This window comes from Python bivittatus, unplaced genomic scaffold, assembly GCF_059951505.1.
Source record: "Python bivittatus isolate LINGU-HERP-01145 unplaced genomic scaffold, Pbiv_v1 ctg000850_np1212, whole genome shotgun sequence".
NCBI classification, from domain to species: Eukaryota; Metazoa; Chordata; class Lepidosauria; order Squamata; family Pythonidae; genus Python; species Python bivittatus.
Window position 1 is genome coordinate 21,495,976 of NW_028277112.1, and position 26,783 is coordinate 21,522,758.

The 26,783-nt window shown below is 36.5% G+C and overlaps 1 protein-coding gene across 4 annotated transcripts; it reads left to right on the plus strand.

The window, feature by feature from the left end:
- The first annotated feature begins 375 nt into the window (after window positions 1-375).
- On the plus strand, window positions 376-22,562 carry DCP2 (decapping mRNA 2). 4 transcript variants are annotated; one of them, XR_003084852.2, is made up of 12 exons: window positions 376-535; window positions 3,108-3,259; window positions 7,577-7,704; window positions 7,979-8,077; window positions 11,146-11,298; window positions 12,616-12,728; window positions 12,859-12,969; window positions 15,018-15,147; window positions 15,666-15,782; window positions 17,291-17,342; window positions 18,335-19,773; window positions 20,747-22,562. XR_003084852.2 is itself a non-coding variant. In XM_007429571.3 (11 exons), exons 1-11 carry the CDS (start codon window positions 483-485, stop codon window positions 18,490-18,492), a joined length of 1,266 nt encoding a protein of 421 aa, XP_007429633.1. In that variant the 5' UTR covers window positions 376-482; the 3' UTR covers window positions 18,493-22,562. The 4 variants fall into 4 exon arrangements, 3 of the variants coding, with proteins under 3 accessions (XP_007429633.1, XP_015743798.1, XP_087986169.1); XM_007429571.3 differs by having other exon boundaries at window positions 18,335-22,562; XM_015888312.3 differs by having other exon boundaries at window positions 377-535; window positions 15,666-15,767; window positions 18,335-22,562.
- The last annotated feature ends 4,221 nt before the right edge of the window (window positions 22,563-26,783 follow it).

Genomic DNA, 26,783 nt, shown 5'->3' on the forward strand with positions numbered 1-26,783 from the left:
TCTGTCGTTGCTTGAGTCTCGGGGACCACCTGCGTCCCCAAAGCACGCGCAAAGCCAGCGCCCAGACAATCGGGAAGAGCTGCGCCGCAGAAATTGCAAGAGATTCTGAATCCGGCACTTTTCCTTTAAGGACGCAGGGATGGCGCCCCAAACACCCCGTCCCCTAGAGAAGCCTCCTTTCGAGCTCCTTTCCTCCCGTTTCCTGCGGCGGCGAGTTGTGCTCCCACCGCGGGTCGGCCTTAATAGCGGAGAGCTATTTACTCGGTTTTGTCACGATGATTGGTTACGATCTCCTTTCTCTCAACCCGCCCCTTCGAACAACAACGGATCTGATTGGTTCTCCCGAAGCCCCTTCTTTCCTACGGGATGCAATCGGTGAGATCCCGCCTTTGCTCCCTTCGCCCGGTTTGGTTTTGCCCCTTCGGCCTGTCTCGCGCAGTGTTCCGGCCTCGTTGCGTCGGGATGAGCTGCGCTGTTTATCCATGGAGACCAAGCGGCCTGAGATTCCCGGCAGCGTCTTGGACGACCTGTGCAGGTAACGCTTCCGCCTAGAAAAATAGCGGGAGTGGCCCCTGCGGTCCTTCCACTCCTCGTCCCCCAAAATGCCTGCCGCCGCCTCCCCTCAGTGTCGCAGCAAGCGGTCCGAGGGACCTCGACAGTTGCCTCGGTTTTAATTAATAATTTTAAGCGAAAGTGCTTGGACGGAGAGGTGCTTGGGTATTGACCACACTCTGTGGTGGTAAAGTCCATACATTCTGCTGAGCCATAGTTCGTGAATTACTGAACAAACTGCAGTTGGCTGGATTTCCACACAAGGTTAAGCCATAAACCATGGTTTATATGCAACAATGACTGGGTTCCTACAACCCGTTAAGCCAGATATTGTGGCTTTGTGCAACCTGTGAACCTCCTATAAGGTTCGCGGATCTGTTCTCCGGCCGAAAAAATGAGTTCTAGCCTTTAATTTTTCCGCCTTTTAAACATTTCTTACAGTTCTCTTGAATTATTCACAACAGATTTCCAATAACTCTGAAATTGCTAAAAAGATGTTGCTTTTTCTCACACATGACTTTTAAAAGAAGTTATTTTAAAAATGGGCAATGTTTCAAACAACCATACTAAATCAGCTTTAATTAAGAAACTGGTCAAAAGTATTAAAACTTTATTGTGGAAAAGAACTAGTATAGGTGAAGTAGCCATTAATCTTATGTATTTTAAATGAAGGATAGGGCAATAAAAAACTTGAGGCTAGATCAGATATTTTGGCTCAGTTCTGTTTTAACTGATTATAAAAATGTTGATTAGATTTAAGCAGTGGTCAGGAAAAATTCTCAGCATGAATACAAAGTGAATACAAAGCATTTAAATTAGCATGCGTTCTTGGTTTCTGGATATTCAGAGTTATATACAGTGTGGTATTAGTGGCTACCTGACTTTAGATACTTAAAATAAGTAAGTTAAGTTCTCTGATTAAACTGAGTCACATTTCAGAAGCCTAATTTGCAATAAAACCTGGAGAAAGTGCAAGAAGAATGTTATTCTGTATTGCTTATGTTGGAGAGGCTGTTCCTTTAAAAGTCAGGGCTGGAAAATATAAAATAACTTTTGACAAAGTTAAACATTATTAAAGAAGTGTGATGATTGGGCTGCAGATTTATTAATGTTCGTATCAGTAGTTGATAACCATGATCTTAGAAGAGGAATTGGCTTATGGGAGAGAAAAGTTGGGATGCCTCTTGGGGTAGTTTTACTTGGATACAAGTACATAATCTAAAAATACATTTGGCTTCTGTGAGATAATTGCTTGTAAAAATGTAATTATAGAAAACACATTTAGTTAATGAAGCTATAATTCTTTAATAAGGTGACAGCCCATTTAGAATTGTTTCAAAGATTATAAAATTGCTGGGAGTCCCTAGTAGGTTCAGTGGCATATAAATGAAATAAAATGCCTCCATTATTAAACTTGCTATTGAATGTCTAGTTAACTTTTGGTTATAATGAAAATGGCTCCTGATAGGTAATGACTTATTTATTTAGTTTATGGTGGATAGCTTAGGAAATGGGTGAAGTGGGATGACAACAGTACTAGTCTTCTGCAGGAGCTTGCTTTATGGGGAAAGATACTGCTAGGAATCAGAAAGTTTTGTGGAACTACTGCAGATTGTCCACAGATCCGACAGTACTGTACTTTCTGCCCACTTAAACAGTTTTATTTGTTTGCTCAAAAGCTTTTGTTAAAATACTATAAAACCTAATGTAAAAATTCTAGCCTATCATTATTTTTTAGAAATGTGGCTCTTAGCTGAAACTTTTATTTCATACTCCCTATTAATTTGATAATTTGTTCTATTAGTTTAACAATTCCATTCATTCATCGTTCTGCAGTTACAATAATTTCTTAAATTTTATACAACATTTTCAGTGTTAAGCTCAAGGAAAGTCTCTTGTTACAGTAAATCATTCAAAATGTTGTTACAACTTATCCTTATAAAAGAAATATACAATCGTTTTGGGCTGAGGGCCTCATTTGTCCTTTAGGTAGCACTTTTAGGGGCCACATCACAATAAGTAGGAGGGGCAAGACAACTTAAATTTTAAAGCAGTTTAAGTTAATTTTTAATTAAAATTACATATTATATAGAGAGCCAGTTTGGTATAGTGGTTAAGGTACTGCCCAAGAAACCAGGAGACTGTGAGTTCTATACCTCCCTTATGCATGAAAGCTAGCTGGATGACTTTGAGCCAGTCACACACGCTCAGCCCAACCTACCTCACAGGGTTGTTGATGTGGGGAAAATAGGAGGCAGTAGTATTAGGTATGTTAGCCAACTTGAGTTGAATATATATAAACTATTCTTGGTTTTGGTGGTACATTAATCCTTATACCAAATTTTGGAATGCCTCACCACAGATCTCAGTCTCAGCCACTGCCTTGTGCCCAGTATTAGTGTAGACTCCAGATACCTAAAGCTTGCTTGTCCCAGTTTTAAATCTTTTTGTAGCTTGAACTTGTTTTACAGAAGTCTTATATTCATTTGTGTTATATTTTCACTGTAAAAATAATAATATGCCTATTTCTTACATTTATTTTTTGCTTTTGGCAGTCGATTTATTTTGCACATTCCCAGTGAAGAACGAGACAATGCAATTCGTGTCTGTTTTCAGATTGAGCTTGCCCATTGGTTTTACTTGGATTTCTACATGCAGAACACACCAGGATTACCTCAGTGTGGGATAAGAGATTTTGCTAAAGCTGATATCCTTTTTATGTGATTTTGTTAAAGATACAAATGGTGTTGAAACTTAGGTAGTGAAAAGTTGCATTCTTGGTATATGGTGGTTCTCAACTTTTCATGTCTTGGGTTTGTCAGTCACTGTTATGAATCTGGCCCTGCCAAGACAGAAGCAAACAGATAACTTTTTCTGAAAAAGATGTGTCTCTGTTTACAGGCATTTTATATTTATCCATTATGTTTTAAAGACATAAAGCATTGCAATAATATTGTTTCCAGTACAGCATGAGAGTGTTATTGTAAAATAATGATGAATAAAAGGAATCTAGGACTGAAGCAGTGTTTGCCTCTGTGGGAGCAGTCTTCTCTTAAGCCCCAAACTAAAAAAATAGATCCAAAGAATGAGAGAACCTACTACTGAAAAGCATGGTTTTATTTTGACTGCTAAGTCTAGACCTCAGGGAATTCCAATATCATTTCCTAACAAACGCCAAGCTGTGGAGTACCCTTTCCCCAGAGTACTCATTTGGAGACTGGTAGCTTTATCCACTTTTTTGCTCTCCTTTCTGTCTTGTCAGTTATTTCCTGATTTGGGGATGGAGGCAATGTCCCATCTAAGCTACTTATGCGTACCACCAGTGGTATGTGTACCATGACTTGAGAAACACTCTGCTGTACTATGAAGTGTACTTCTTTGGGTATACCAACCTCTGAAATGTGGGAAGCTTTTAAAGCATGGTACTTTTCAAGTAATTTCTTCTGAAGTTTTTCTTACTTGCTGCTGCTGCAAGTTTATTATGTGTGCATATCTTTGGAAGTGGGTATACCATAAATTTTTACACATTGGTTGGTTACACGCAACTTATTTTAACCAGATTAGTTTGATATGTCACAGTGGTATAGTTTACACAACACTAAGTCATAAAACAAGGGTGGGCTATCTCTTGGACTGCATGTGACTCCCAGCACCCTATTTGTAGTCCTCAGTCTACCACAAAGTGGGTGTTATTGAAGTTTTCAGACCTGATGATTTCATGTTTGTAGAGCTGTAAGTGGCAAAATGGTGCCTTAAGTGGCCAGGACAGAATGATGTGTTTTGGAGGGATTCAAGAGCAAAACGATTTCCTTAAAGCTCTGCAAGCCTTAAGGCCCACTATGCTCTTTAAACTCTTCTCAACGTAGCATAATTTTTAAAAAGGTCCCAAAAGTCCACCCCTGCCCACAAATAATAGCAGCAGCAGCAGCAGCAGCCCCCTTCAGGTATAGGGTAGGACATAAACAAAGTGACTGGTCCAGGCTGAAAATGATTGCTCACTCCTGCCATAAATTATGGATCAACATTCCAAAAGGCTGAGTTTACACATCAGAATAAACAAATGCAATATATTGAATTCAGCCATCCTTAAACAAGATAGAATGTCTCTCCACTGAATTGAATGTGGAAATTCATTTTGTGGGAGCACCGTGTGCATGTTGAAGCTCTGGATTAAATGTACTTGAAACTAATGCTGGTCGATTTCTGTGATATATCTGAATTGGAGAGTGCTAATAATCAATGATTTGTTTTTGGCTTCTGTGCATTTTAAAATTATATATGTAATGTTTTTTACTTCCCTGGCCAGAGACATAGGACTGGACTTTGTATTGTTGCACACCAGTTTTCAGACAGGTTTATTTTTGAAGTTCTATAGTAATTTACTTGCAACAATAATTTGGAAATGGTTTATAAAATAGAATAAAAAGTATATGTGGATATATAACATTCAGATAGTATAAATTGAAACAAGTAAACCAGTTTCAAGGAAACAAAGACTCTAAGGTCTTATTGGCATGAAATGTAATGCTTTTGAAAGGAAAGGAGATGAGTAGGTATCCCAAGGCTATTAAAAACCTGTTACCCTGCTAAGTGCTAAATTAATGCTTTATACAACATGAGTGTTATCTTGCTAGAAGCAAGAACAGAAATCTTTCCTGAAATCCTTAGGATGAAGTCTTATAATTTGAAAGTTCAGAAACTGCATATTGATTTGGAATCAAGCTAATAGTCACTGCAGCTGTTTTAGAAGATCACAAATCCATCAAACCATAACTTTCAATGTCCTGATCCCTTGTACTGATTTCACCTGGCAAACTAACCATATGTTTTGCCACTTGAGAGTCTAGGAGTCTTCACTCCAGGTTAAGAATGCTTAATGGGGGAGTGCTTTATCGAGGAAGGCATTTTCTCAGTTGGGCAGTTCATTGAGTGTTCCTGAACTTACTGTTTTCACTTTTATAATCTATTTCCTATCTTAGGTACTTGTTCAAATACTACCTATTAAATATGTTTGTACTTGAAAAAAATCACAGCAGGATGGCTCTTTACTCTGGGTTTGAACATCCAGTGTGTTTGTGTAAATATAATAGCTAAATAGAGAAATAGCATAGAACAATTTCAAGAGGGAGGACTGTAACCATAGATTAATTATGTTCTGCAACATACCTGTTAAAAAGAAATGGGATTTTTTTATAGAGAAGCTATACCTTTCTGTTACTTTCTCATGGGTCATCAAGCAAGGCACCCAGAACAATTTTTCCTTAAAACTGAAATTAATCAGCTTCATCTAAAAGTATCACTATTAAAGCATCTTTTTTGGCAACCATTGGCAACTACAGGTAGACCTTACTTATTGACTGTTCTGTTTAGCAACCATTCAAAGTTATGATGGTGCTGAAAAAGTAATTTTACAACCAGTCCTCGCATTTACATCTGTCACAGTGTCCCTGCAGTCATGTGATCAACATTTGGGCACTTCACAACTGGCTTCCAACAAGCTCAGTCAATGGAGAAGCCACCAGTAAAATCGCAAGTTGCAGTCATGTGATTTCTTGCTTAACAACCCGCCATGACTCGCTTAATCACCGAATGGGAAGTGACAGCATACGTCTGTCGCAGTCACATGATGTTTCACTGTGACAGTTCCAACTGCTAAGCAAGGACTACTTGTATATCAAGATCAGATTGTTCAAGATTCAAAGATAGTTTTATGAGCATAAATCTCACCATTGGCTTCCAGGACCAGGGATTCATCCCACTCTAAAATTGTTCACTGCCAGCTTTTTCATATAATAAACTTGATCATATTACATTATCTGGCATTTTCTTTCATAACTTGGTCTGGATGGTTTTAAAAATTGGTAAGGAATGTAATGTATACTGAGGTTTTTAATAATGTTCTTGTGGTTACTTAGAGCAGAGTTTCCCAAACTCTGGAATATATTTCAAAATTAGCCTGTGGAATACATTTCAAAATTAGAGAAACTGTAATTGATGTCACTATAAAATGGCTGCTGTGGGGATGGGCTGTTAGAAAAAACCAAGTGTCCCCATATGGCAAGAGAAATCATCCACTACATTCAAAACCCCGAGCATTCATACAATCCTCACTTCCCAAGCACACAAATCTTCAGACTCTCTCTCCAAACCTCCCTCCAAAAAAAAACCTTCAGAAGATCTGACAAAAATAAGCATAAAAGGAGCTACAAAATGCACCTGTCCACTCCAAATGTGAACACAGTCCCCCATTCCAAACAAATGTATGGATGAAAAGCCAGTGTGATTTAGTGTTAGTGTTAATCGAAGAGCAGGGAGACCAGGTTTAAGACCAATCTTAGCTATGGAAACTTATTGGGTGACTATCACAGGATTGTTATGGGAAATGTTTGGACAGAATACTGTATATGACTTGAGGAACACTTTGGAAGAACAGCAGCATATAACTTTCATTACTGTATTTTGCTGCCATGCTGATAGTGCTGTTCTGGTAGGTAGTGCCTCCAAGACAGTCTGCAGTGCTTTTCCCCATCCCTAAGATTACCACATAGCGGTGGAGACCCTTTTTCTTTTTTCTTTTCTTTCTTTTTTTAAAGGACGTTTGAAGAGTCAATTGGCTAGAAAACAAACCCCTTTAGGATCACGTAGAGTTCTTTTCTAAAGAAAAGGGGGGGAAAAAGAGTACAGAAATTGGAGACCCATGCTTCCTTTTCCAGTAAACTCAGTAAAATGTAAATAAAAGTGCTGATAAATGCAAGGGGCTTTTGAGAATGCAGATGAAGATATTTAAGGAGTATATAGGAGTACTTAAGGAAATAAGAGTTAAAGGTGACTAGTTCACATTCCTCCAGATTATTTCCCATGCTGTTTTTAATTATCATGAACATTAAATCCTATCCAGTAAATGAGTCAGCAAAATAACTATTTTTGCTGAAGGCAGCATGCATAAAGGAAGAAAAATCAGTAGAAATGTGGTCTAAAGATTTGAGATGTGTCCTGATCAATGAATTTCCTTGATTCACTGTACTTTTCAGCCATTGCCCTTTTTTACTTCCTCAAGGGGAAGATGTGCAGAAGGTTTTAGATGAATGGAAAGAGTACAAAATGGGAGTGCCAACTTATGGTGCAATCATTCTTGATGAGACCCTTGAAAATGTAAGGTATTTTCTTTTCAGCTTTGTTGAACAGAATTGACAGTGATTTAGCTGTTGACTTTTAAAGGCAATCTCTATAAAAGCAGATATTCTGAATATATTTCCCCATTGTAGTAGAAGAATTGTTCATGTTATTAGTTTTGTTTTCTTTTCATTTTAATTCAGACTTTGGTATCTAACTCTTGTGGGTTTTAAGCTGTGTGTCTATTTACCGTAAGTTGATTTCCTCTTCATAATCTTTTAATTATGTCTAAATGATTGTTTATGTTTTGCAGGTACTGCTAGTTCAGGGTTATTTAGCAAAATCTGGCTGGGGTTTTCCAAAAGGAAAAGTGAATAAAGAGGAGGCTCCACATGACTGTGCTGCCAGAGAGGTGATTCTGTTTTTTATGTTGTTTGACATATTCCTGTCAGAGGATGGGAAAGAGACAAGAACTTATCCAGAAAACATACAGTGTTCTTCTCCAAACTGAACTGTTATAAATAATAACAGCACAAATACGGTAACTAATTTGTGCTTATATTCTATATAGAGTGGTTTTAGCTGAACAAACTATAGAGTTTCTTGCAGTTCCTCATCTATTTCACTTGTCCCTTCCCTTATTCATATAGGTCATAAATTTAATAATTGTTTTGCTATGTTCATTCTTTTTGGCAACTTAACAGTATTTTACTTTCACCTCTTAGCCTTTTCTATGGCAGAGAGGAGGAAGGAAAGAGGGAAAAATGACTCTTTCTTGAGCCTCTTGGAAAGGAGCACCTTAGTCACTGTTTTCTGCACTGACTCCTGGTCTGTCCTTTCCAATTCCTTTTCAGTCCTTTCCACCAGCCAGACAGCTTCACAGATCTCACTGATTCTGCAGGCTTCTGCTGGGACCTCAACTGTACATTCCTCCTTCCTCCAAGAATCTTTTCTCCAACTCTGTGCCTGCTTTCTTCCAGCAGCTTCAGTTCTTACTTCTTGATTCACACAGTCCAGCACAGCCACACCAGCCAACCAACAAAATAATTTTCAAACTGACCAAGTCTTTTATGGTATTTGTTTATTAGGTCTTTCCCCTCCTGGTTGATTAACATTTCCTGGGAGGTGGTATGTGATTGGGTCCATGTAGAGATGAATGCTTCTTCATATAAGAGAGTGGTGGTGTTTAACCTGAGAGAGGCAGTGGTATCTCCCCCCTCAAGAAGCCATCGCTGGACCTGACAGTTGGACAGTTTTCATCCAGTTGCCAGCCTTCCCTTTATCAAGATTTTGAGAAATGGCCAGATTGTAATTTCAGGGAGCCCTAAGTGAAGCAGATTATCTGGATGCCTTCTAGTCAGGTTTCAGGTTGGGTCATAGTATGGAGATGGTTCTGATTGTGCTTGGAGATGGTCTCAAGGTTGATGCTGATAAAGGTTGTGTAACCATCTTGGCTCTTCTTTATCTCTTAGCAGCTTTTGATACCATCTATCATGGTATCCTTCTGTGCTAGCTCCAGGGATTAGGAATGAGAGATATGGTGTTATGATGTTTCTCCTCCTTTTTCTTGGACCAGTTTCAGTTGGTGTTGGTAATCTCAAAGTTTGAAATCACTGGGTGAGGTCATCTGCTGACATAGGATCCAATACTCTTAATATGCTGTCAGTTATATATCTTGACCCCAGCTATCAAGATCACATCTCAATGCCTGGAGGCTGAGAAGATCTGGATGGGGAGGAACAGGCTTAAACTCAACCCTGACAAGGCAGAGTGGCTATGGGTTTTTGGTTCTCCCAGTATCTTTAGTTCTGGACAGGGTTACACTTCCCCAGAAAGAACTGGTACATAATTTGGGAGTTCTCCTGGATCCTGAATTCTTGCTTGAGCAGCTGTGGCCCAGATTTGTCTGGTGCATCAGTTATACACTTATGTGGGCTGAGATTCCTTTCTCAGCCATTCATATCTTAATCACTTCATATTTGGACTATTGGAATGTGTTTTACATGAGGTTGTCCATAGGGTTAGGGTTAGCAGCTGGTCATACGGGCAGTCATATAGCCATATCGCCAGTTATGGGTGTGCCCAGTACACCCATGTGACACATCTACTATGTGAATTGTCCTAGTTATTGGTGAGCTGGGTGCAATTCAAAGTGCTGGCTGTGGCCTATAAAGCTGTTCATGACATAAGGCCTATTTACATGAGGGACCATGTTTTTTCCATTGTTTTTCTCTGCCCTGTAATATCCAGCAGAGTGGGCATGTTCTGAGTCACCTAATGGGGCCCAGGAAGCATTCCTCCTCTGTTGTGGTGCCTGCTCTTTAAGGAAGCCTTGAGACTTGGCTCTTTCCCCAGGCCCTGGGATAAGTAGTGATTTTCTTTGATTGTCTTGTATTATTAGGCCTTGTCCTTTTTTTTGTTTTTTATTAGTTTTATCGAGTCATAGCATCTTACTGGGGATTTTTAATTGGCGGTTTTTGTTGTATGTTGGCCAGAGTTGACTGTGTTGGGCAGCTCTATAAATTTGATTACATACATACATACATACATACATACATACATACATACTAGAATCCTGGTCTGATAAGGATATGCTGTGCTGAGACTTGTACACCTATCAGTAGCCCAGCTTGAATGTAACAAACCAGATATAGTGTGGTTTGTTAAAGCAACAACCTGGAATTCTGTTTTGGATGTAATGTATAGCAAGCCATTATGGAAGGTTTCCTCGCAGGAGAAACAAACTTGGAAGACCAACAACTAACTTACTGTTACTTTCCTGTTACTACTGTTCTTAGTGAAGAACTTGTGATAATGAATATTTTATATCCATCCTTTGTAATTCCCTAATTCTTCATTGTAAAGGAAGTAATAAGGTAATTTCAGTGCAAATTTATTGAAATGTTTTTTTTGTCAGTTCCTACTGATTGTTTATTTACATTACCTTATTATCTCTATGTTATTTTTGTGGGTGCACCTCCAACACTATTTTTCCAATAGAAGTGTGATGTCTTTTGCTACTGGAAATCTAATTTGAATAATCCACTAATATTAGCAATATCATTGATTTTTTTTCTCAGTTCCTACTAATTGTTTATTTACATTACCTTATTATCTCTATGTTATTTTTGTGGGTGCACCTCCAAAACTAGTTTTCCAATAGAAGCGTGATGTCTTTAGCTACTGGAAATCTAATTATTTGAATAATCCACTAATATTAGCAATATCATTGATTTTCAGATTCTGTTCATTCTTGTGATATGTAATTTTGATAGTTCTGCATAGATCTTCTTTTTTGCTTTCTTAAAACTGTAATGCGAAGTTTACAACTTTAGTCAGATGATGTCATAATTAAGCCAGATTTTTAAAGTAAAAGTCTGAGTCAGATTTCTCATTTCTTCATCCTGTAATATAAAACAATCAGTTGCTTTATTCCTAAAATGTGTGTATAAATTTTATTCTGTTCTTGTCTGTTTTCAGGTATTTGAAGAAACTGGTTTTGATATAAAAGATTATATCAATAAAGATGACTATATTGAATTAAGAATCAATGATCAGCTAGCACGATTATATATCATCCCAGGCATTCCAAAGGACACAAAATTTAATCCTAAAACAAGAAGAGAGATTCGGGTAAATCTACCTTTCAAATTTTTGTAAACTATAATTGAATGTTGAGATACTAAGAAATTAATAATATTATAATACCAGATTATTGAGGAATATCATGCATTTTGATATAATCCTTTATGGTATTTCCTTTACATTAGGCCTATCCAAACTAAACTAAAAATCTGGATAACTACTGGATGGCAACAAAGGGATCTGGTGGCTTTCTGGGTTTTTGCAGCCCAGATCTGATAGTATTTCCTTATGTGAAATACTCCTTTCCTTAGACAAAGCAATGCAAGAAGGACTGTGTCCAGAACCCTGCTGCTCCCAAGTAACTAGAGCAGGAGATAGGAAAGATTAGTGTTATCTTTGTCTTTGTCCTTGCAATTTTCTTTTAATTTTTGTTACATTGATACCTTTGGGAGAGAATTGAAATCTGCTAACTTCAAACTAGAGTAATGAAAGGTGCTGACTTGGGAATATGCTAGTAGATCAAAAGGTCTTATCTGTGATCCATTCCTGATATAATTTAGCTGCCTCTATCATCAGCAAGCATACTGCTACCAGTATTTGTATTTGTGGAGCTTTCTGAGGTATATTGGGGTGGTCCTCAGTGAATATGCTGGCAGAGATCTCCATCTCATCCAGTTCCAAGATACACTGAGGATATAATTACTAAATCTTTAATTGATTATTTGGTGCATTTCTATAAAACCACACACATTAGAGATAAAGGAAGAAAATACATTACAGGTAGTCCTTGTTCAGTGACCTTTTGAAGTTACAACAGCACTGAGCAAGGAGATGTATGACTGGTCCTCAAAATTGTGGCTGTCGCAGTGTCCCCATGGTTACATGATTGCAATTCAGACGCTTGGCGACTGGCATGCAATTACAACAGTCACAGTGTCCTGCAGTCACATGATTCTCATTTGCGACCTTTAACTGCCAGCTTCCAACAAGCAAAGTCAATGGGGAAGCTGGCAGGAAGTCACAAGTTGCAGTCACATGATGTCGCGCTTAATGCCTGTGCATGATTCGCTTAATGACTGCAACTGGAACTGATGGAACTGCCATCGTAAGTCAGTGTGGTCATGTGAGTTTTCACTTTACAACCACGTTGCTTAGCGATGGAGTTGCCAGTTCCAGTTCCAGTCGTTAACTAAGGACTGTCTGTATTTATTTGCACATTTCAGTATAAGGAATTCAAATTACTTTTTGGTGATAGAAAAGTTTTCTAAAGATATGCTTTACCTCTTAATTAGATGGTTAATGGGAGTTTTTATTCCCATCTGTTGTATCTGTAAAATGTTAAGAAATCTCTTTTCTGTGTTTCAGAATATTGAATGGTTCTCAATTGATAAATTACCTTGCCATAGAAATGACATGACACCAAAGTCCAAGCTAGGTTTGGCACCTAACAAGTTTTTTATGACCATTCCCTTCATCAGGTACGTTCAAAATGAGAGAAGAAAATAAATCTGTTATGTTTAATTTCTGTATTGAAGATTTTAAGGGTGGAGTTTTGAAACCCTGTTTCAAAAATCTGAATATTGCTGTTCTAATGTTAACCCTTTACAGACCCTTGAGAGACTGGCTTTCTCGACGTTATGGAGACTCTTCAGATAGTGATAATGGGTTCTCATCCACCAGTAGCAGCACACCACCTAAATCCAATGTAGAAAAACACAGGTAACTAATTGTGAAACTTGCTAATTGCTTTCAAATTAAAGGCAAGTGTCTTTTTCTGTAAATGAAATGAATAATAATAGTTTAAGACATTTTCCTAATATCATATATCAGCTTTCCCAATCCTGATGCCTTTCAGATATATTGCACTTTCAGATTGCCATCACCATCCCCTAACTAGCATGGCCATTCACCATGCTGACGGGAAATTGTGGAGTTTCTCTAACAACACTAGGACGTATTATCTCTCCCCTGCCTTTCTTAAATGGAGGGATAGAAAAATAGTGATGCAGATTTTCATTACTGAGAAAAAGTAGCACAGATGTGAACAAGGTGTTTTCGATATTTGCACAGCTCTAATATTTAATAGTGAATTATCGGTGAATGAGGAAGCTCATTCGGTGAAGTTGCTGAATCTGTCTGTCTGTCTGTCTGTCTATCTGTCTGTCTATCTATCTATCTATCTATCTATCTATCTATCTATCTATCTATCTATCTATCTATCTACATTCGTTCATTCATTCCAAGCATCAATTATATATTGTTATTTGGTAAAGGCAGCTTTAATTTAAGTTCCATAGAAATGTAAAAAGAATTATGTGTGTCATCTTTGGACAGATATTTCTCTAGTTAGGCATCTGTGAATTAATTATTTTGCATGTACAATGGAGCTATAGACATCTTTATGTGCCTGCTGTATGTTAGGTAGAAGTAACTCAGATTTTTGTGATCTGCTAATAACGTTCACAACAATATTATGTTCATATATTGGGATGCCATTTACTTTTCTCATGGCAGAATACGTGCTATAGCTAAGTGACCTTCACTGATATACCATATGGGTGGAGCTCCAGGAATTTCAGTGTTAACTGCATTACTTACCAGCACCTTTTAAAACTTAAGCCAATGACAATGGAAGGTTAACTGAAACTTTATAATGCAGGGGTATATTCTTTACTATTAGCTAACGTGTAGATTATTTTCTTTTTTGGCACTGTCTTGTACTAGATTACAACATGGTAAGAGAATGATAACCTGGTAGAATAGGGCAAGATGACTGTACCTGGAGAGTAACAAAAAAATGACTCTGCATCTAGCTGGAGCATAATATCAACTTGAATGCCTCAGAACTATGTCCTGGGCCCTGTTCTGTTCAGCATTGTTTTTAATGACCTGGATGGAGTGGTTGAGAGAAAGATTATTGCAAGTTGCAGTTAATACAAAGCTAGGAGGGGTGGCTACTACTTTAGAAAAGAAAGAAGATTCAAAAACATATATGCCATTTTGTACAGTGGGCCAAAATGAACAGGATGAAATTTAACAAGGAAAAAGGCACTTGGGGAGAAAAATTGAAGGGCACAAGTATAGGCTGAGGAGACTTGACTTGGCATGTGAAAAGGATTTGGGTGATTTAATAGACCCAATAGTATATGTAGACCTCATATTTAGTATATGAGTTGAATATACACCAGCAATGTAATGCAGCTGCTAAGAAAGCAAATGTCATTTTGAAACATATCAACAGCAGCACAGAGTCCAGATCACAGAAAGTAATTGCTCCATTCTAGTCTACTTGGGTCAGGCCCCACTTGGAATACACACTGTGTCTGGATATCGGTTGGATTGAATTCAGAGGAGGTTTATCAAAGTGGCGAGGGACTGAAAGCCAAGACCTGTGGGGAACTGGGTATGTTTAGCCTGCAGAAGAGAAGACAGGGTAGAGTGAAGGTACAGTGGCAGACTTCAGATATCTAAAGAGTTGTCATAGAAAGGAGGGATTTTTTTCTCTGTACCCTGAAGGCCAGGAGCAGAACTAATGGGTTGAAACTACAAGAAAGTAGATTGTGCCAATGATATGCAAAGAAGTGTAATTTAATAATTGTTTTTCACCTTTTCACTGCTTTTGGAACAAAACAATAGTGCCCTAAAAAAGAAATTTAACAAGGTGTTAAATGATTATTTGAAAGAATAGTCTTATTGAAGCAGTGATATTGCATGATCATAATCGACTGCTGAAGTTTTCTGAAAAGATGCTTTTTTTAATGAATCAGATCCAAACTCCATTATAGTCAGCAGGTGTTTACAGATACACCTTTGGGAGACCAATCAAGGCAGAGGCAATTACAGCAACAAAAGCCATATAACAATCATTTTGATATGCCTGAAACTTTAAAATTAAAGGTAAGTTTCTATTAAAAATAGTTTTTATTGTTATGTCAGATTTGGTGAGACTTAAGTTGAAGTATGTTTTCAAACTTTTAAACTTATTTTTAAGTTACTGAATGTCTCAAAACCATACCTTTTAAATGGATCAAGACATGTTTTAAATAAGCTGAATATATTTGTTGATGAACCACAGAGAACCCTTGGGCTTGGGAGGTTGGTGCCCCCTTTATTAGATGTTAGTTGTTGGTGGGATGTTTTGGGATTTGCTGGATTTGCCGTCTTGCTTTTTTGTCTGAGTCTGGTTCTGTTATTTGCTTGTATCTGTTATACTGTTTTTATATTGTTTTGGTGTTTTATGAGCTGCCCAGAGTCTTGGAGTCAGGCAGCATGAAATTAATTAATTAAAGTAAATAAATATACTTTGCTAATATTAAATGTATTTTATTATAAATATATTTTAAAACTGAATAATTCCAGCTGAATGTAATTCTTCATTGTCCTTTTTTTTTTTTTTTGCTACATTATTTGCCTAGAATGCACGAGGCAATGGCAAAAAGCAGTATCAAGATACTCCTAATCAAAAAAAGAGAACAAATGGAGTTCAAAATCAGCCAGCCAAACAGAACCAAACTTTGGTAAGATGCACAAAGGTAAATGCAAACTAGAAAGCACTTTGAATTTAAATGTGGAATAATTTTAGCATCAAGCACTGTGTGTTGGTGACAGTAGCTTAGGGGGTGACCCTGCAGTAGAGGCCCTGGAAATGTTTCTAATGCTTTGATTGCTGAGATGGCTTGTGACATAACGTAAGTCTGTGTACACAGTTTTGTCTGTTGGCAAACAAGGCATTTGCACTCAACAGTTATCTTTTGGATATTACTATTGCTGCTGTTGAGGACTGTCTCACCTTTTACCTGGGATTGGTAGGAAAAATTGGGAATGTGCTCTGTTAATATCCTCTGGGTATGTCCAGATGTGTTGAGAATATCTTGCAGTCATTCTCTGATTGTTCTGCTGGACTTTTCTTGTTAAGCTGCTACTTAAAAATAATGTTGCAGGAGGAGAGCATTGGTTATTAGTGAATAATGTATTGCTAGGTTAGCTAGGAAAAGAGTCTTGCAGCATGAAATGCTATGGGATAGTTTTGTTTTCATTGAGGAATTCTGTATATGGTTAAACATTCTTGGATTGTGATAAGTCTGCCATGACTTTTCTGTAGCCTGGCAAAGAACTCTTCCTTCCCCTGAACCAGTCAAATAGTCCTCTCAGTCAAATAGGTAAAGCCAATGGAGATTGAAAGAGTTCATGAGTTGGTTGAGGCAAAGGGAAGACTAGAAAGGAAGTGAAGGAAAAAAAGCAGTGACTGCTCTCCAACTAGGAAGAGGTTGGAGCACAATGCACATTGTGGGGCTTCAAACTAAAGTCTTTAAGACTATGGTTGTGGGAGAAGTGAAGGACCCATGACACATGAGAATGTAATTCAGACTGTATTTTGAAGGCTACCTATTAGATCCTGTCTTTCAGGCAAGTGTGTAGATCTGATTTTCCACTTCTCTGAATTTTGTGATGCATTTCTTAGCTCTAAAAGCATACAGAACTGCATGTGAAAATGTGCTTGCTTGAATTAAGTGTTTAAAATGTGTTCTGTGAGAAATTTATTTAAAAATAAGTATTCATTTTCTTGTAAATTAAAAAAAAATAGATGGAATGATTTATGAGCTTATGTAAAACTGGCCCAGTCTGTCCCTAAAGTTGTGCGAGAGAGATGTGCAACAAAGGAAGAGTCCATGAGAATGAGTGAGGCCATTTCTGAGGAACAATTCTGCTTGAGGGTGTAGATCTGAAGAGTTAGAATATGTGTGGGACTTTGTTACAAACACTAGCGCAGAACAGAGCTCTGTCTCAGAATGCAGTAAAACTATTTTAAAAATAGCCTGTTTGCTTTCAGTCTTGTCTGCTTAAAAGCGTGTTGTTAGAAGGTGTACTTTACATGGAATTGGGAGATACAGACAATAAAACTCTTAGGGCATGATCCAGTCTGCTTCAGTTTTTTAATGATCCTCTGTTTATGAATTTAAAAGTTTTTATGTCATTATGATTTGAACATAAATCTCAGAGGTTTCTGAGAAATGTTTAATATGATTATCTTCTTAACTAGAAATGTGAAAAGAAGTTGCATCCAAGAAAACTTCAAGATAATTTTGAAACAGGTATGTATGTTTATAATGTTACTTTAGACAATGCAGAATGTAAAAATAAAGGTATATAGCACTTGTATTTCAGTGTATACTACTTATTTGTTAATCAGCAAACAACTTTGTAACTTAGTTGTAAGTGTATGAGGTTAGTGCACTATGATTTATAGCGCCCAACCTAGCAAAGTTTTGGCTTTATCCAAGATATTGTAGCTTGCTTGAGCCATAGTTTCCTGTTACAGCTGAACAGGGAAAACTAAATCCCTGCTCTGATCAACATTATAGTTATATAGTAACTTCCTAAGGAAGGATTAAATAACAGTTTAAACAATTTTATCACGTTAGTGCTGAAGCTGAGTGTGCAAAGGATGCAAGGGTGCAGTTTGTTTTTAGAGTACATTACAGTACCCAATTTTATTACTCTGAATTGTTTTCTGAATAGAATACTGTACTTCAGTATTCTAATTTTTAAAATACTTTTTTTTAAAAAAAAGGATTAATAGCTTTTCAGAGTATAAATTCTAAGGAAAGCTGTAAAGTTTAACAGTACTTTAGTTGATGCTTGTGTTGCTTTATTTGAGAGCAAGCTTACAAATTATGCAAACTACAATTCTGAGAAAATAGCCATAGTGCCAATATATTTTAGATGTTAGTGGTCACAATCTTACTAGAGATGTCCCAAACCTATGGCAGTGTCACTGCTTATTCTGCAGATTAATTAATAGTAAATGGTAAGTTGGAAGATAGGGATTCATAGGAGGAACAGGCAACAGTCTTGTGGCAAAGACCTTTCTCATTTAGATCTGTCTTGCCTAAGATAGCATTCTCCAATCTGCTGCCCCTACTTTGTATGTTGGACTATAGTTAACGACCCTGTCCAGTTTTTAAATTAGTGGATGTCTTAAGTAATATGCTACTGCCTTTGATGTTTTTTCATGGATTGTAGGAAATTATTTTGATACTTTTTGTCACTCGCTGCTAAATACTTCTTTATCTTTTTAATATAGAAACAGCATATGATGTGTGTTGTCTCAACGAAGACCAGCAACTAGAACGTGGACAATCGGTGTCATGCAATGGCCATTGTAAATTCTCTTTCTCATCACGTGCTTTTCTGAGCTTCAAGTTTGACCATGATATGATCATGAAACATTTTGACCTCTGAAGCTTGGTGATTTGCACAAGCTGGCTAGAGTTTTGGCACAGAGCAATTGAGTGGGTTTTTAAAATCCAACTTTTACACTTTCTCAGGTTTTAAAGCAATGCAGGGACCTAGTGGTGGACTGGAAGGTTTTGTTCTCATTGCAATATGGGAGTAGCACCATATAGTATTGCACTTTAAATGCAGTCTAGCTTTTACCTGCAAAAATGCTTTCCAGTGTATCATTTACTAGTTCCTAGCTATGCATTAGAGGGCATTTTTTAAATCATTTGTTGTCTGTCTAGATTTTGGAGGAATATTTTGCCTTTGGTCGCATTAACTTTTTATGCATTTAAATTGCTCTGATGTATAATGGTTTCATTTGTGATACTTTGCAGTACAGATGCTGAAAACCCATACAGATTTTCTGAAGAGATCAATATTCTGTACTGTGGAAGGAGCTAGGTGTTTTATGATTCAGAATGCTAAAAGGCAAACTTTTGTTCTGAGAATCATTCTGTCTGGGATCTTACAATATTCAAATCAATTTATTTCCACATCTTTGTTGCACTGTATTGGAACTTTTTAAAATATAGGCATAATTTAAAATTGTATTGCCATTATAATATTTTATCTTACATTCTGTTCAGTAGTTGTGTTGTTTCAGCTCCAGTGAGAAGATGGTGGTGATATTGAAATGTGTCTAATACAACTTTTACTGTTTCCCGTGTGTGAAATGTCTAAGCTGTTTCCAACCAGAAGAATTACAGGTATTAGAAGATGAAACATGAAAATGTGTGTTTAGGGAGATGATTCTAGCAGATAGAATAAATTAGTTTTTGAAGTACTACCAAGATAAACATTATTATATAAAACCATGTGGCTTATAGCTTATGTAGCATCAAACTGAGGCTTGAAAAAATACTCTAGCCAATCCCAAAGCCCTGTTAGCTGTGCTGCCCATGGCAGAAGTTGCATGGATGGTTTGAGGAGGCTTTCTAGTCTAATGGAGCTATATATTTTAAAAGTTCCTCCTAAAAGCAGTATGAGAGGGAATTAGCCATACCTAAAGACTGGCAGAGTTGATAGCCTAAATCAGGAAAAAGGAACATCGTTGAATCCAAAGCTGGTTCTTCCCCACCGTGGAACACCATATATTGAGACTGTGTGCCATTTGCTGCCACCAGTGGACTTAGGAGGATTTCTACAGTAATGGAGTTCCTTCATACTGGCAGAAGAGCACCACCACCATATTCTAACCCTTCTCTACAAACATCAAGGGCTTTTGTTTATACTATTTACTAGGTTTGTATCATTTCTTTTAGTATTTTGCTCTGATTTAAAATTGAGTTTGATGTCAGAGTAGTAGCTCAAAAATGTATCGTGCTATGTCAGTGAAAACATGGAAAGGAATAGCAACAAGCAATACAAAAAAACTGAATTTATAGTCCTAGCCCAAGCTGCACTGAAGGAATGTGTGTGAATATGGATTGTATAAAAACTGCTACTGAATTTTGTTTCCTCAGTGCCCTATACTTACTGTGACAGTTTGGGTTCACAGTATGCACTGAGATTTCTCAAATTTAACCAGAGTAGGCTTGAAAGTTAAGTATAGCCCATTCACCTGCAAAATCCCTGCAATATATGGTTTTCCCTTGTTAAAGGATTGTACAATGAAATTTATATGTAACTATTGTATGCCTCTTCTTCATAATTGCAAAATAGGTGCAGATTAATTTCCGAGTAAGTTCAGTTTTCTTTGTTGGCCATTTTGTAAATGATTGAATGACAGACTAGCCTGTTGCCTACATGCCTGCCTGCTGCATCCAGCATTTATTCATAACGTGAAGTTAGTTGGATTTACATATCTGTTAAAAGTAAGATAGTTGAACAACTGAGGATGAAGATGCCATTTTATTTTATTTAATCTTCATCTGTGAAGATACATTTTTGGTCAGTATTTAATGCAGGTTGACTTTTCTAGTAATAAAAGTGCCTAATTTGCTAACTTCTCAATCACCGCAAATTGGATTTTCAGGCTGCTAGTGCCAGTCTTCTTCTGATGTGTACCTTGATTTCCAGGAGTGTTACTGTTTTATGCTGCTTCCTTTTTGATATGCCATTAATAAGAGAAATGTTGGCACAGTTATGTGTATTTTGAATATGAGATGCTTAAGTGTTATACTAGCAATGTGAGATTAATTTCCCCAGGTGAAATAACTTTTAGGGGGCACATATTTTTCCCTTTTGAATATACAAAATGTTTTCTGTTTTGCAGAGAATAACTTCTTCAGAAAATCCAATGTCTGACTACTACTTTGTTGAGGACTTCCCAGGGACTCTAAAAGACTAATCTCGGTTTATTAACCTAGCCTTAATATAGGTTGCAAATTAACATAATAAAATATGCAATAATTATCACTTTTACAAGATACTATATTGCACATGGTTGTATTCCTTAATTTGACTGCTATCATGTCTTAAAAGTGTGGAAAATAATGTAGTAGTTCCTGGGCACCCTGCACTGTGAACATTTCAGATTGTTTATCTTTTTGGTTAGTAATGGTGCTTTTTATTTTTTGCAAAGTGCTTAAATGAATTATTACACTCATGTATTCCAAAATGCAGGCATATGGTTTACCTAGGTTTCTATATAACAGTGAAGAAAAGGCAATTCAGTGACTGTAATTGATTCTTGTTTCTCTGATTGGGGCATTTTAAAGGATGGAAAATAAATGATCTGTGAATGGATCTGAGCTCATCTCCATAAAAAATCTTACTGCTTGACTGTTGGATGCTGTGCTGCTGTTTAGGAGGAGGCATGGCCATTATTAATCTGCCTTACTCGATTGAATTGTTAAGTATGCCCACTTGAAGCTTTTGAGATCAAGTTAAGTGACTTCTGCTATAAAGATATAGACTGTAATATCATCTTTGGAGAGTGTTTGTATGTGTCTGCTTAGTAAAGGTTTTGATTCCTTACTAACACATGTCTACTCTGTCAGGGATATGTTTTGTGGTGGCATGAAGTCTCTGGTCTTCCTTTGGATGCTTTTGAAACATTTAGAGAAAACAGATTGGAAGACGTATTCCAGCTTCAGTTGCTCTTCATTTTTTTTTAGGATTATAGGCAACATTTAAGCAGATTTTTGATAGTTTTGTATACAGCTGTGCATGTATGTTTCAGTTTAAACTTGGATTTTGTTTACATGGCTGTCAGATATACAGTATATGATCACACAGTCAAGTGATAATGTATTAATATAATCTTTTACACAAGTTTTGGTTGTTATCACAAAGTAGAAAGTGATGAGTGACTTAATGAATATATACTTAAAGCAGCTTCTGACATTTTTAATATAGAGGTCATGGATGGTATAAGTGCCTCTGTTCAGTTTTTTTTTTTTCCCATTGCTGCTTGCCTGAAATTGATCATTGTCATGTTTTCTGTCTGAGAGCAGTGTTGTGGCAGATACTATTTTAAATTCCAGGTCAAAGACTGTGAGATTTTGCTGGTTAGATATGTAAATTTTGATTGTTCCTATGCTAGATCAAGCATGTGGGACGTAGATATTTTTGTAAATTAAATCATGAAGCATCCAATTCAGATGTTCTGCTCCTGCTTTCTTACATTTGAATTCTTATATGTGCGTTTAATTCATATGCACTGTGAAGGCTTCCTTGTAGGAAAGCCGCCTATTACTAAAATCTAAATGTGGTATTTAAATGTGTATCTTTTTCAAGAAGAGGAAATTTGGCTTTAAATGCTACTATATGCTGAAAGCTCTGATAGATGCAAAATGTATTGAATGCTTATATTCAGTATAGATTTCACTGTTCTTCCAAGTATGTTTGTCAGAAATGATGCATGAAGGTCCTCTTTATTTTTGTTATTGGGAACATGAAAAGATCAATGTTCTGATGGGTTTTGAACTATAAATCCAGTTTTTAATATCAACACAGATTTAATTGTTTGCTTCAGACAATGCCTAGGATTCATCAATTGAATTTGTTCCATGTATTCAAGGAGATTTTGGACTTTTCTTAGGCAACAGCATCTTGTATTAGATGGCAAAGATTTTTTTTTTTTTAAACTAAGGGATGTTTCCAAAGTAATTTTGTATGTGAAAAAGTTTGTAAAGCAGTTTTGTATGCGGAGGGGGGGGGGATGAAAATACTGGTGAGTGCATACAAGCCTTTTGGTGTGCTGAAAGTAGTTATTTAGAATTTAGTAACACCACAAATATTAGAGGAATAAAATGAAACTGTAATTTTAGAAAAATAAACTGCATATTGAGGTCCTGTTTTGAAATAAGTTTTTCTGAACTTGTTTTGCTAATAATTTCATTTTCAATATGGTAAAAAAAAATACAACAATGTAATTTAATGATGTGTAAAAAAATCCCTTTTTGCAACATACTGTAAAATGTTGTAAAATCGTTTTTTTTATTGTAAAATCAGTTAAATGGTCCAGTGTTATAAAATGAATATTCAGTATTGTGGCTTATTTCAAGAAAGCAATGTGGAAGTCTTTCTATAATGGCAGATATATTAGTGGAAGTATAAATTCGATGTACAAATTAGTTTGTTCTTGACCAGAGTTAGTTTAGCCTTTAAAGATGACCAATCCTAATGCACTGTAGCCAGTGGTCTCTTAAACATACTAAGGAGGTGTTTTTTAAACAAAGCAAATGTTAATGTTCACTGTTATATGGTGTAAAAAATTACACTGCAATGGTAATAGCTCGTTTTTGATGAGATGGCAATGAAAATTATAACTGAAGATACAGTACCAAATGATAACCCATTTGGGAATTTGTGTTATTATTTTGCAGTGGTCTAATATGTATGGTTTAAATAGCCTCATTACTTGAAAAGCCTAAGGAAGATTTGAGGCAATGGACAGTGCAGATTTTTGCAACCATTAGTTCTTCAGAATGTTCTTATTTTACCCCCATTTCTGACAGCAAGAATCTTTGGTCCTGACCAAAGTGGGGAGCAATGGATTGGTTATCAGAGTATTTCTTCTATTACACGTTAGAGATAGATTTTTTTTTTTATGTATAAATTTAAAATAAACCAAGATCGTCTTTGAAATACAATCAGATGCCAAGTATCTAATATATATGGTTTTGTGTGTTCATTCTCCAATATATTTGTATTTTGTAAAACCGCTATAAGAATGGGACTTGTGGATAACAAATAATTTGAAATACTATGTTTCTGAATTGCAAGATTGTAGTCTGCTTGTTGGACTTTATAACTAACATATCAATTAGAAACTGCAATTAACATTTCATTAAATGACAGCAGTATTTAAACAATCCTTCTCAAGCATTTTGCCTGAACAGGGAGTTCCAATGCACTTGGGGTGCTTTGGGCTGCATTGCCTCCAGTGTCTTTATTACCTCCTGGATCTTATTACATTTAGCTGAACTTGATTAGAAATCTTCCTGTGATCAGGGATCTTTCTTTTTCAGGGTTCCTGATTGCAAGTTGCCTTCTTGCTCAACAGGAAGATAGCATATTTTGGAATAAGGCATAGAACAGAAGCAATTTTTTTCAACCATTTTATCCAATGTTGGTTTTAAAATGTGCCATATTCTATGTTTAGTGACTAAAAATACAATTCTAATATTGATGAGTTTTGTTATATGAGAAATGCATTGACTGCGCACATAATTCTTGTATGATATCATTAAACAATTTTCAATCATAGCTGTCATGTAAACAAATGTAAAGTATAAGGCAGTCTTCCTTAAGTTGGGTATCCTCCAGCTGTGCAAATGTCAACCCTCAAAATTCCCAAGTCAGCACTGAGGTCCACATATCCAGAAGATGCTAAGGTTGGGGAATGGTGGTATAGAAAATATTCCCAGTGGTATAGAAGATAGTGCTATTAAAAATATTCCTACATATAGAATAGCTTCAGCTTGGGAAACATTTCACTGCCCCCAAAACAGAGACTATCCAGGGCTTTTGACAAAGAACAAAATACACAAAGGTAGTCTGTAAGAAAGAAGGTTTAATGACTTCTCAGCATTAATTTTTTATTCAGAATATAAGAACATTTATAAAAGTGTTATAAATGCCTCTGTATAAATAACTACAGTTTGTACAATTCTATATCAAATAAACACAAATAGCTATTTTACAGCATCTAAGAAACTACTGGAATGAGAAAAACCAATGAAAATGGTGGTTTTTCAGCAAAAAATGCCAATATAAACAGGAACAATACTGACATTTAATTTAAAAATGTGCTTGCTTTGTTTTGTAAATAATAATACATTCAAGCTGGTGTAAAAGTCATGCCTTGAAAAAGTAACAGAAGTAACATGATTTGTGCAACATATATCAAATGCACCAACTTCTAGAAGCCTGTTTTAACAGTGTAACTTGTATCATGAAATAAGCTTTCGTGTAACAAACAGAATGGGTATTATTTATGATGTTGAAACTACTATAGTGGACAAAACTATCTGAGCAAAACGAAGAAGCTGGACCCATCTGAAAATTCTGCTCAGGTGATGCCACTGGTGGAATGCTGGAGGAAGTACAGATTTCCCCTATCCCATTTAGAACATTTGGGGAGTGCAGGAAGAAAAATGGCAAGATGGCTGCATTCTTTTCATTTAGCATGATCCTCCACTGGCTGAAAAGCCTTCCATCAAAGTAATCCTATTTGCAGAAAAATAAGTTAGGAGTAGGGCTGTCATAACTCTGGCAAAAATCCAGACAACTAGATGGCAGTTAAATTTTCTGTATGTGTTGGCTGCCATCTGGTAGTCATATGGATTCTTTCAGTCCAGTTATGTTACCTCCAGTTGATCTAACTTGTGATTTAAAAGAAAAAGGCCATTTAAATTTCATACTAAACATGATTCAGTTCTTATTCAGCACCAATAATGTGCTCAAACCTAGTCTGACAAGTTAAAACACTGAATCTCAGCTCAGATAACTCTAAATCCCTTTTTTTTATGCCTACTGAATCAAATCCTGCCATGGCCAAATTTGAAATAAAGTGCCTCGAAGGTTTGTAGTGAAGTTTAGTGTTTTAAATTTGCACTCTTTCAATATTGTATTGGGATGTGGAATAATGGTTTTGCTTTATGTGTACTGACAGTCATTTTCCTGTAGGGACAGAGGGGCTAGTCAGTACATTTTATCTATAGTATGTCCCAATCAAATTATTTATGTTAGCAACACTTACAAGGCTGACTCTGGTTCTCTGAGCAAGACTATATTCTTTCTGAATGGAAACTAACTGCCAAGCTAGATCAGGGCAATTCATGCTATTGTCTCTAGGTTGGCATTTCCAAATTAACCAGCATTTTTCTATAATCTACATGCAGAGTAAAACTAGCTTAACAGAGTTTTACTGACATTCTCATGTTTGGTTACTGCAGATTTTTGTTATAGCCACCCAAATTCTATTCCAGTATCATGAAAATTGTGAAAAATGCTACCAAAAATCTAATGCAAGAACTATATGTAATGAACTATCTTTTCTCACCTGAGTGGGACTTCCTGGAGATATTTTCTGGGGCAGTAAAGTTATTACTTTATGTGGGGATAAAATATAGCCTTGCTTAAGGATGTAGTCTTGGAGATGCAAGCCCATATTTTATAAGAACATTTTAATCAGAAATTCAAGATGTTTTCTTAATGGTTATCAGGCCTCATCAATCCTTGGCATTTAATATTCAAAACCAGATCATACAACACTTAAGTCAATCTACGTAACGTGGTGTTCTGAATGGACAAAATGAATTTTACAAATTGTGGTCTATCCAGCAAGCAAGAGAACAGATAAACAGTTGGAATCAAAAGAATTTGACACCAACTGGATAAAAAAAGACTAGATCTAAAGGTAGCTACAAAAATGTTCCAACTGGTATCAAAAGCAGTAAAATCCAGAAAAGCCTGCCACAGAGTATTCTATTATGCATGTCAAAGGATGACAATAGCCATTAAACAGAGAAAGCATGCTTTTCAATGAGGTAGTAAAATAAATAATGCATGCCTATGCAGGAAATAAACAGCACAATAAACCTGTTGGAAGACTTTGTTGGTATATGTAAGCTCTATAATATCTACAGATGCTCTTAGTGGTTGACTTTCAAACATGCAATTATAGCTATGCTGGTTAAGGACTAGCTCCCTGGCTGATTTGCCTAGTTGTGGCAGAAATTTTTGATGCTTAAAGTTGGGAAATGAAGGCCACATCAGCTGATTGGTGCCTGCCTTTTACTCCAATAGTGCATTCACTGTAGCTCTGCTAGGATTCATCTGAACTCCAGTAAGCTGAACAC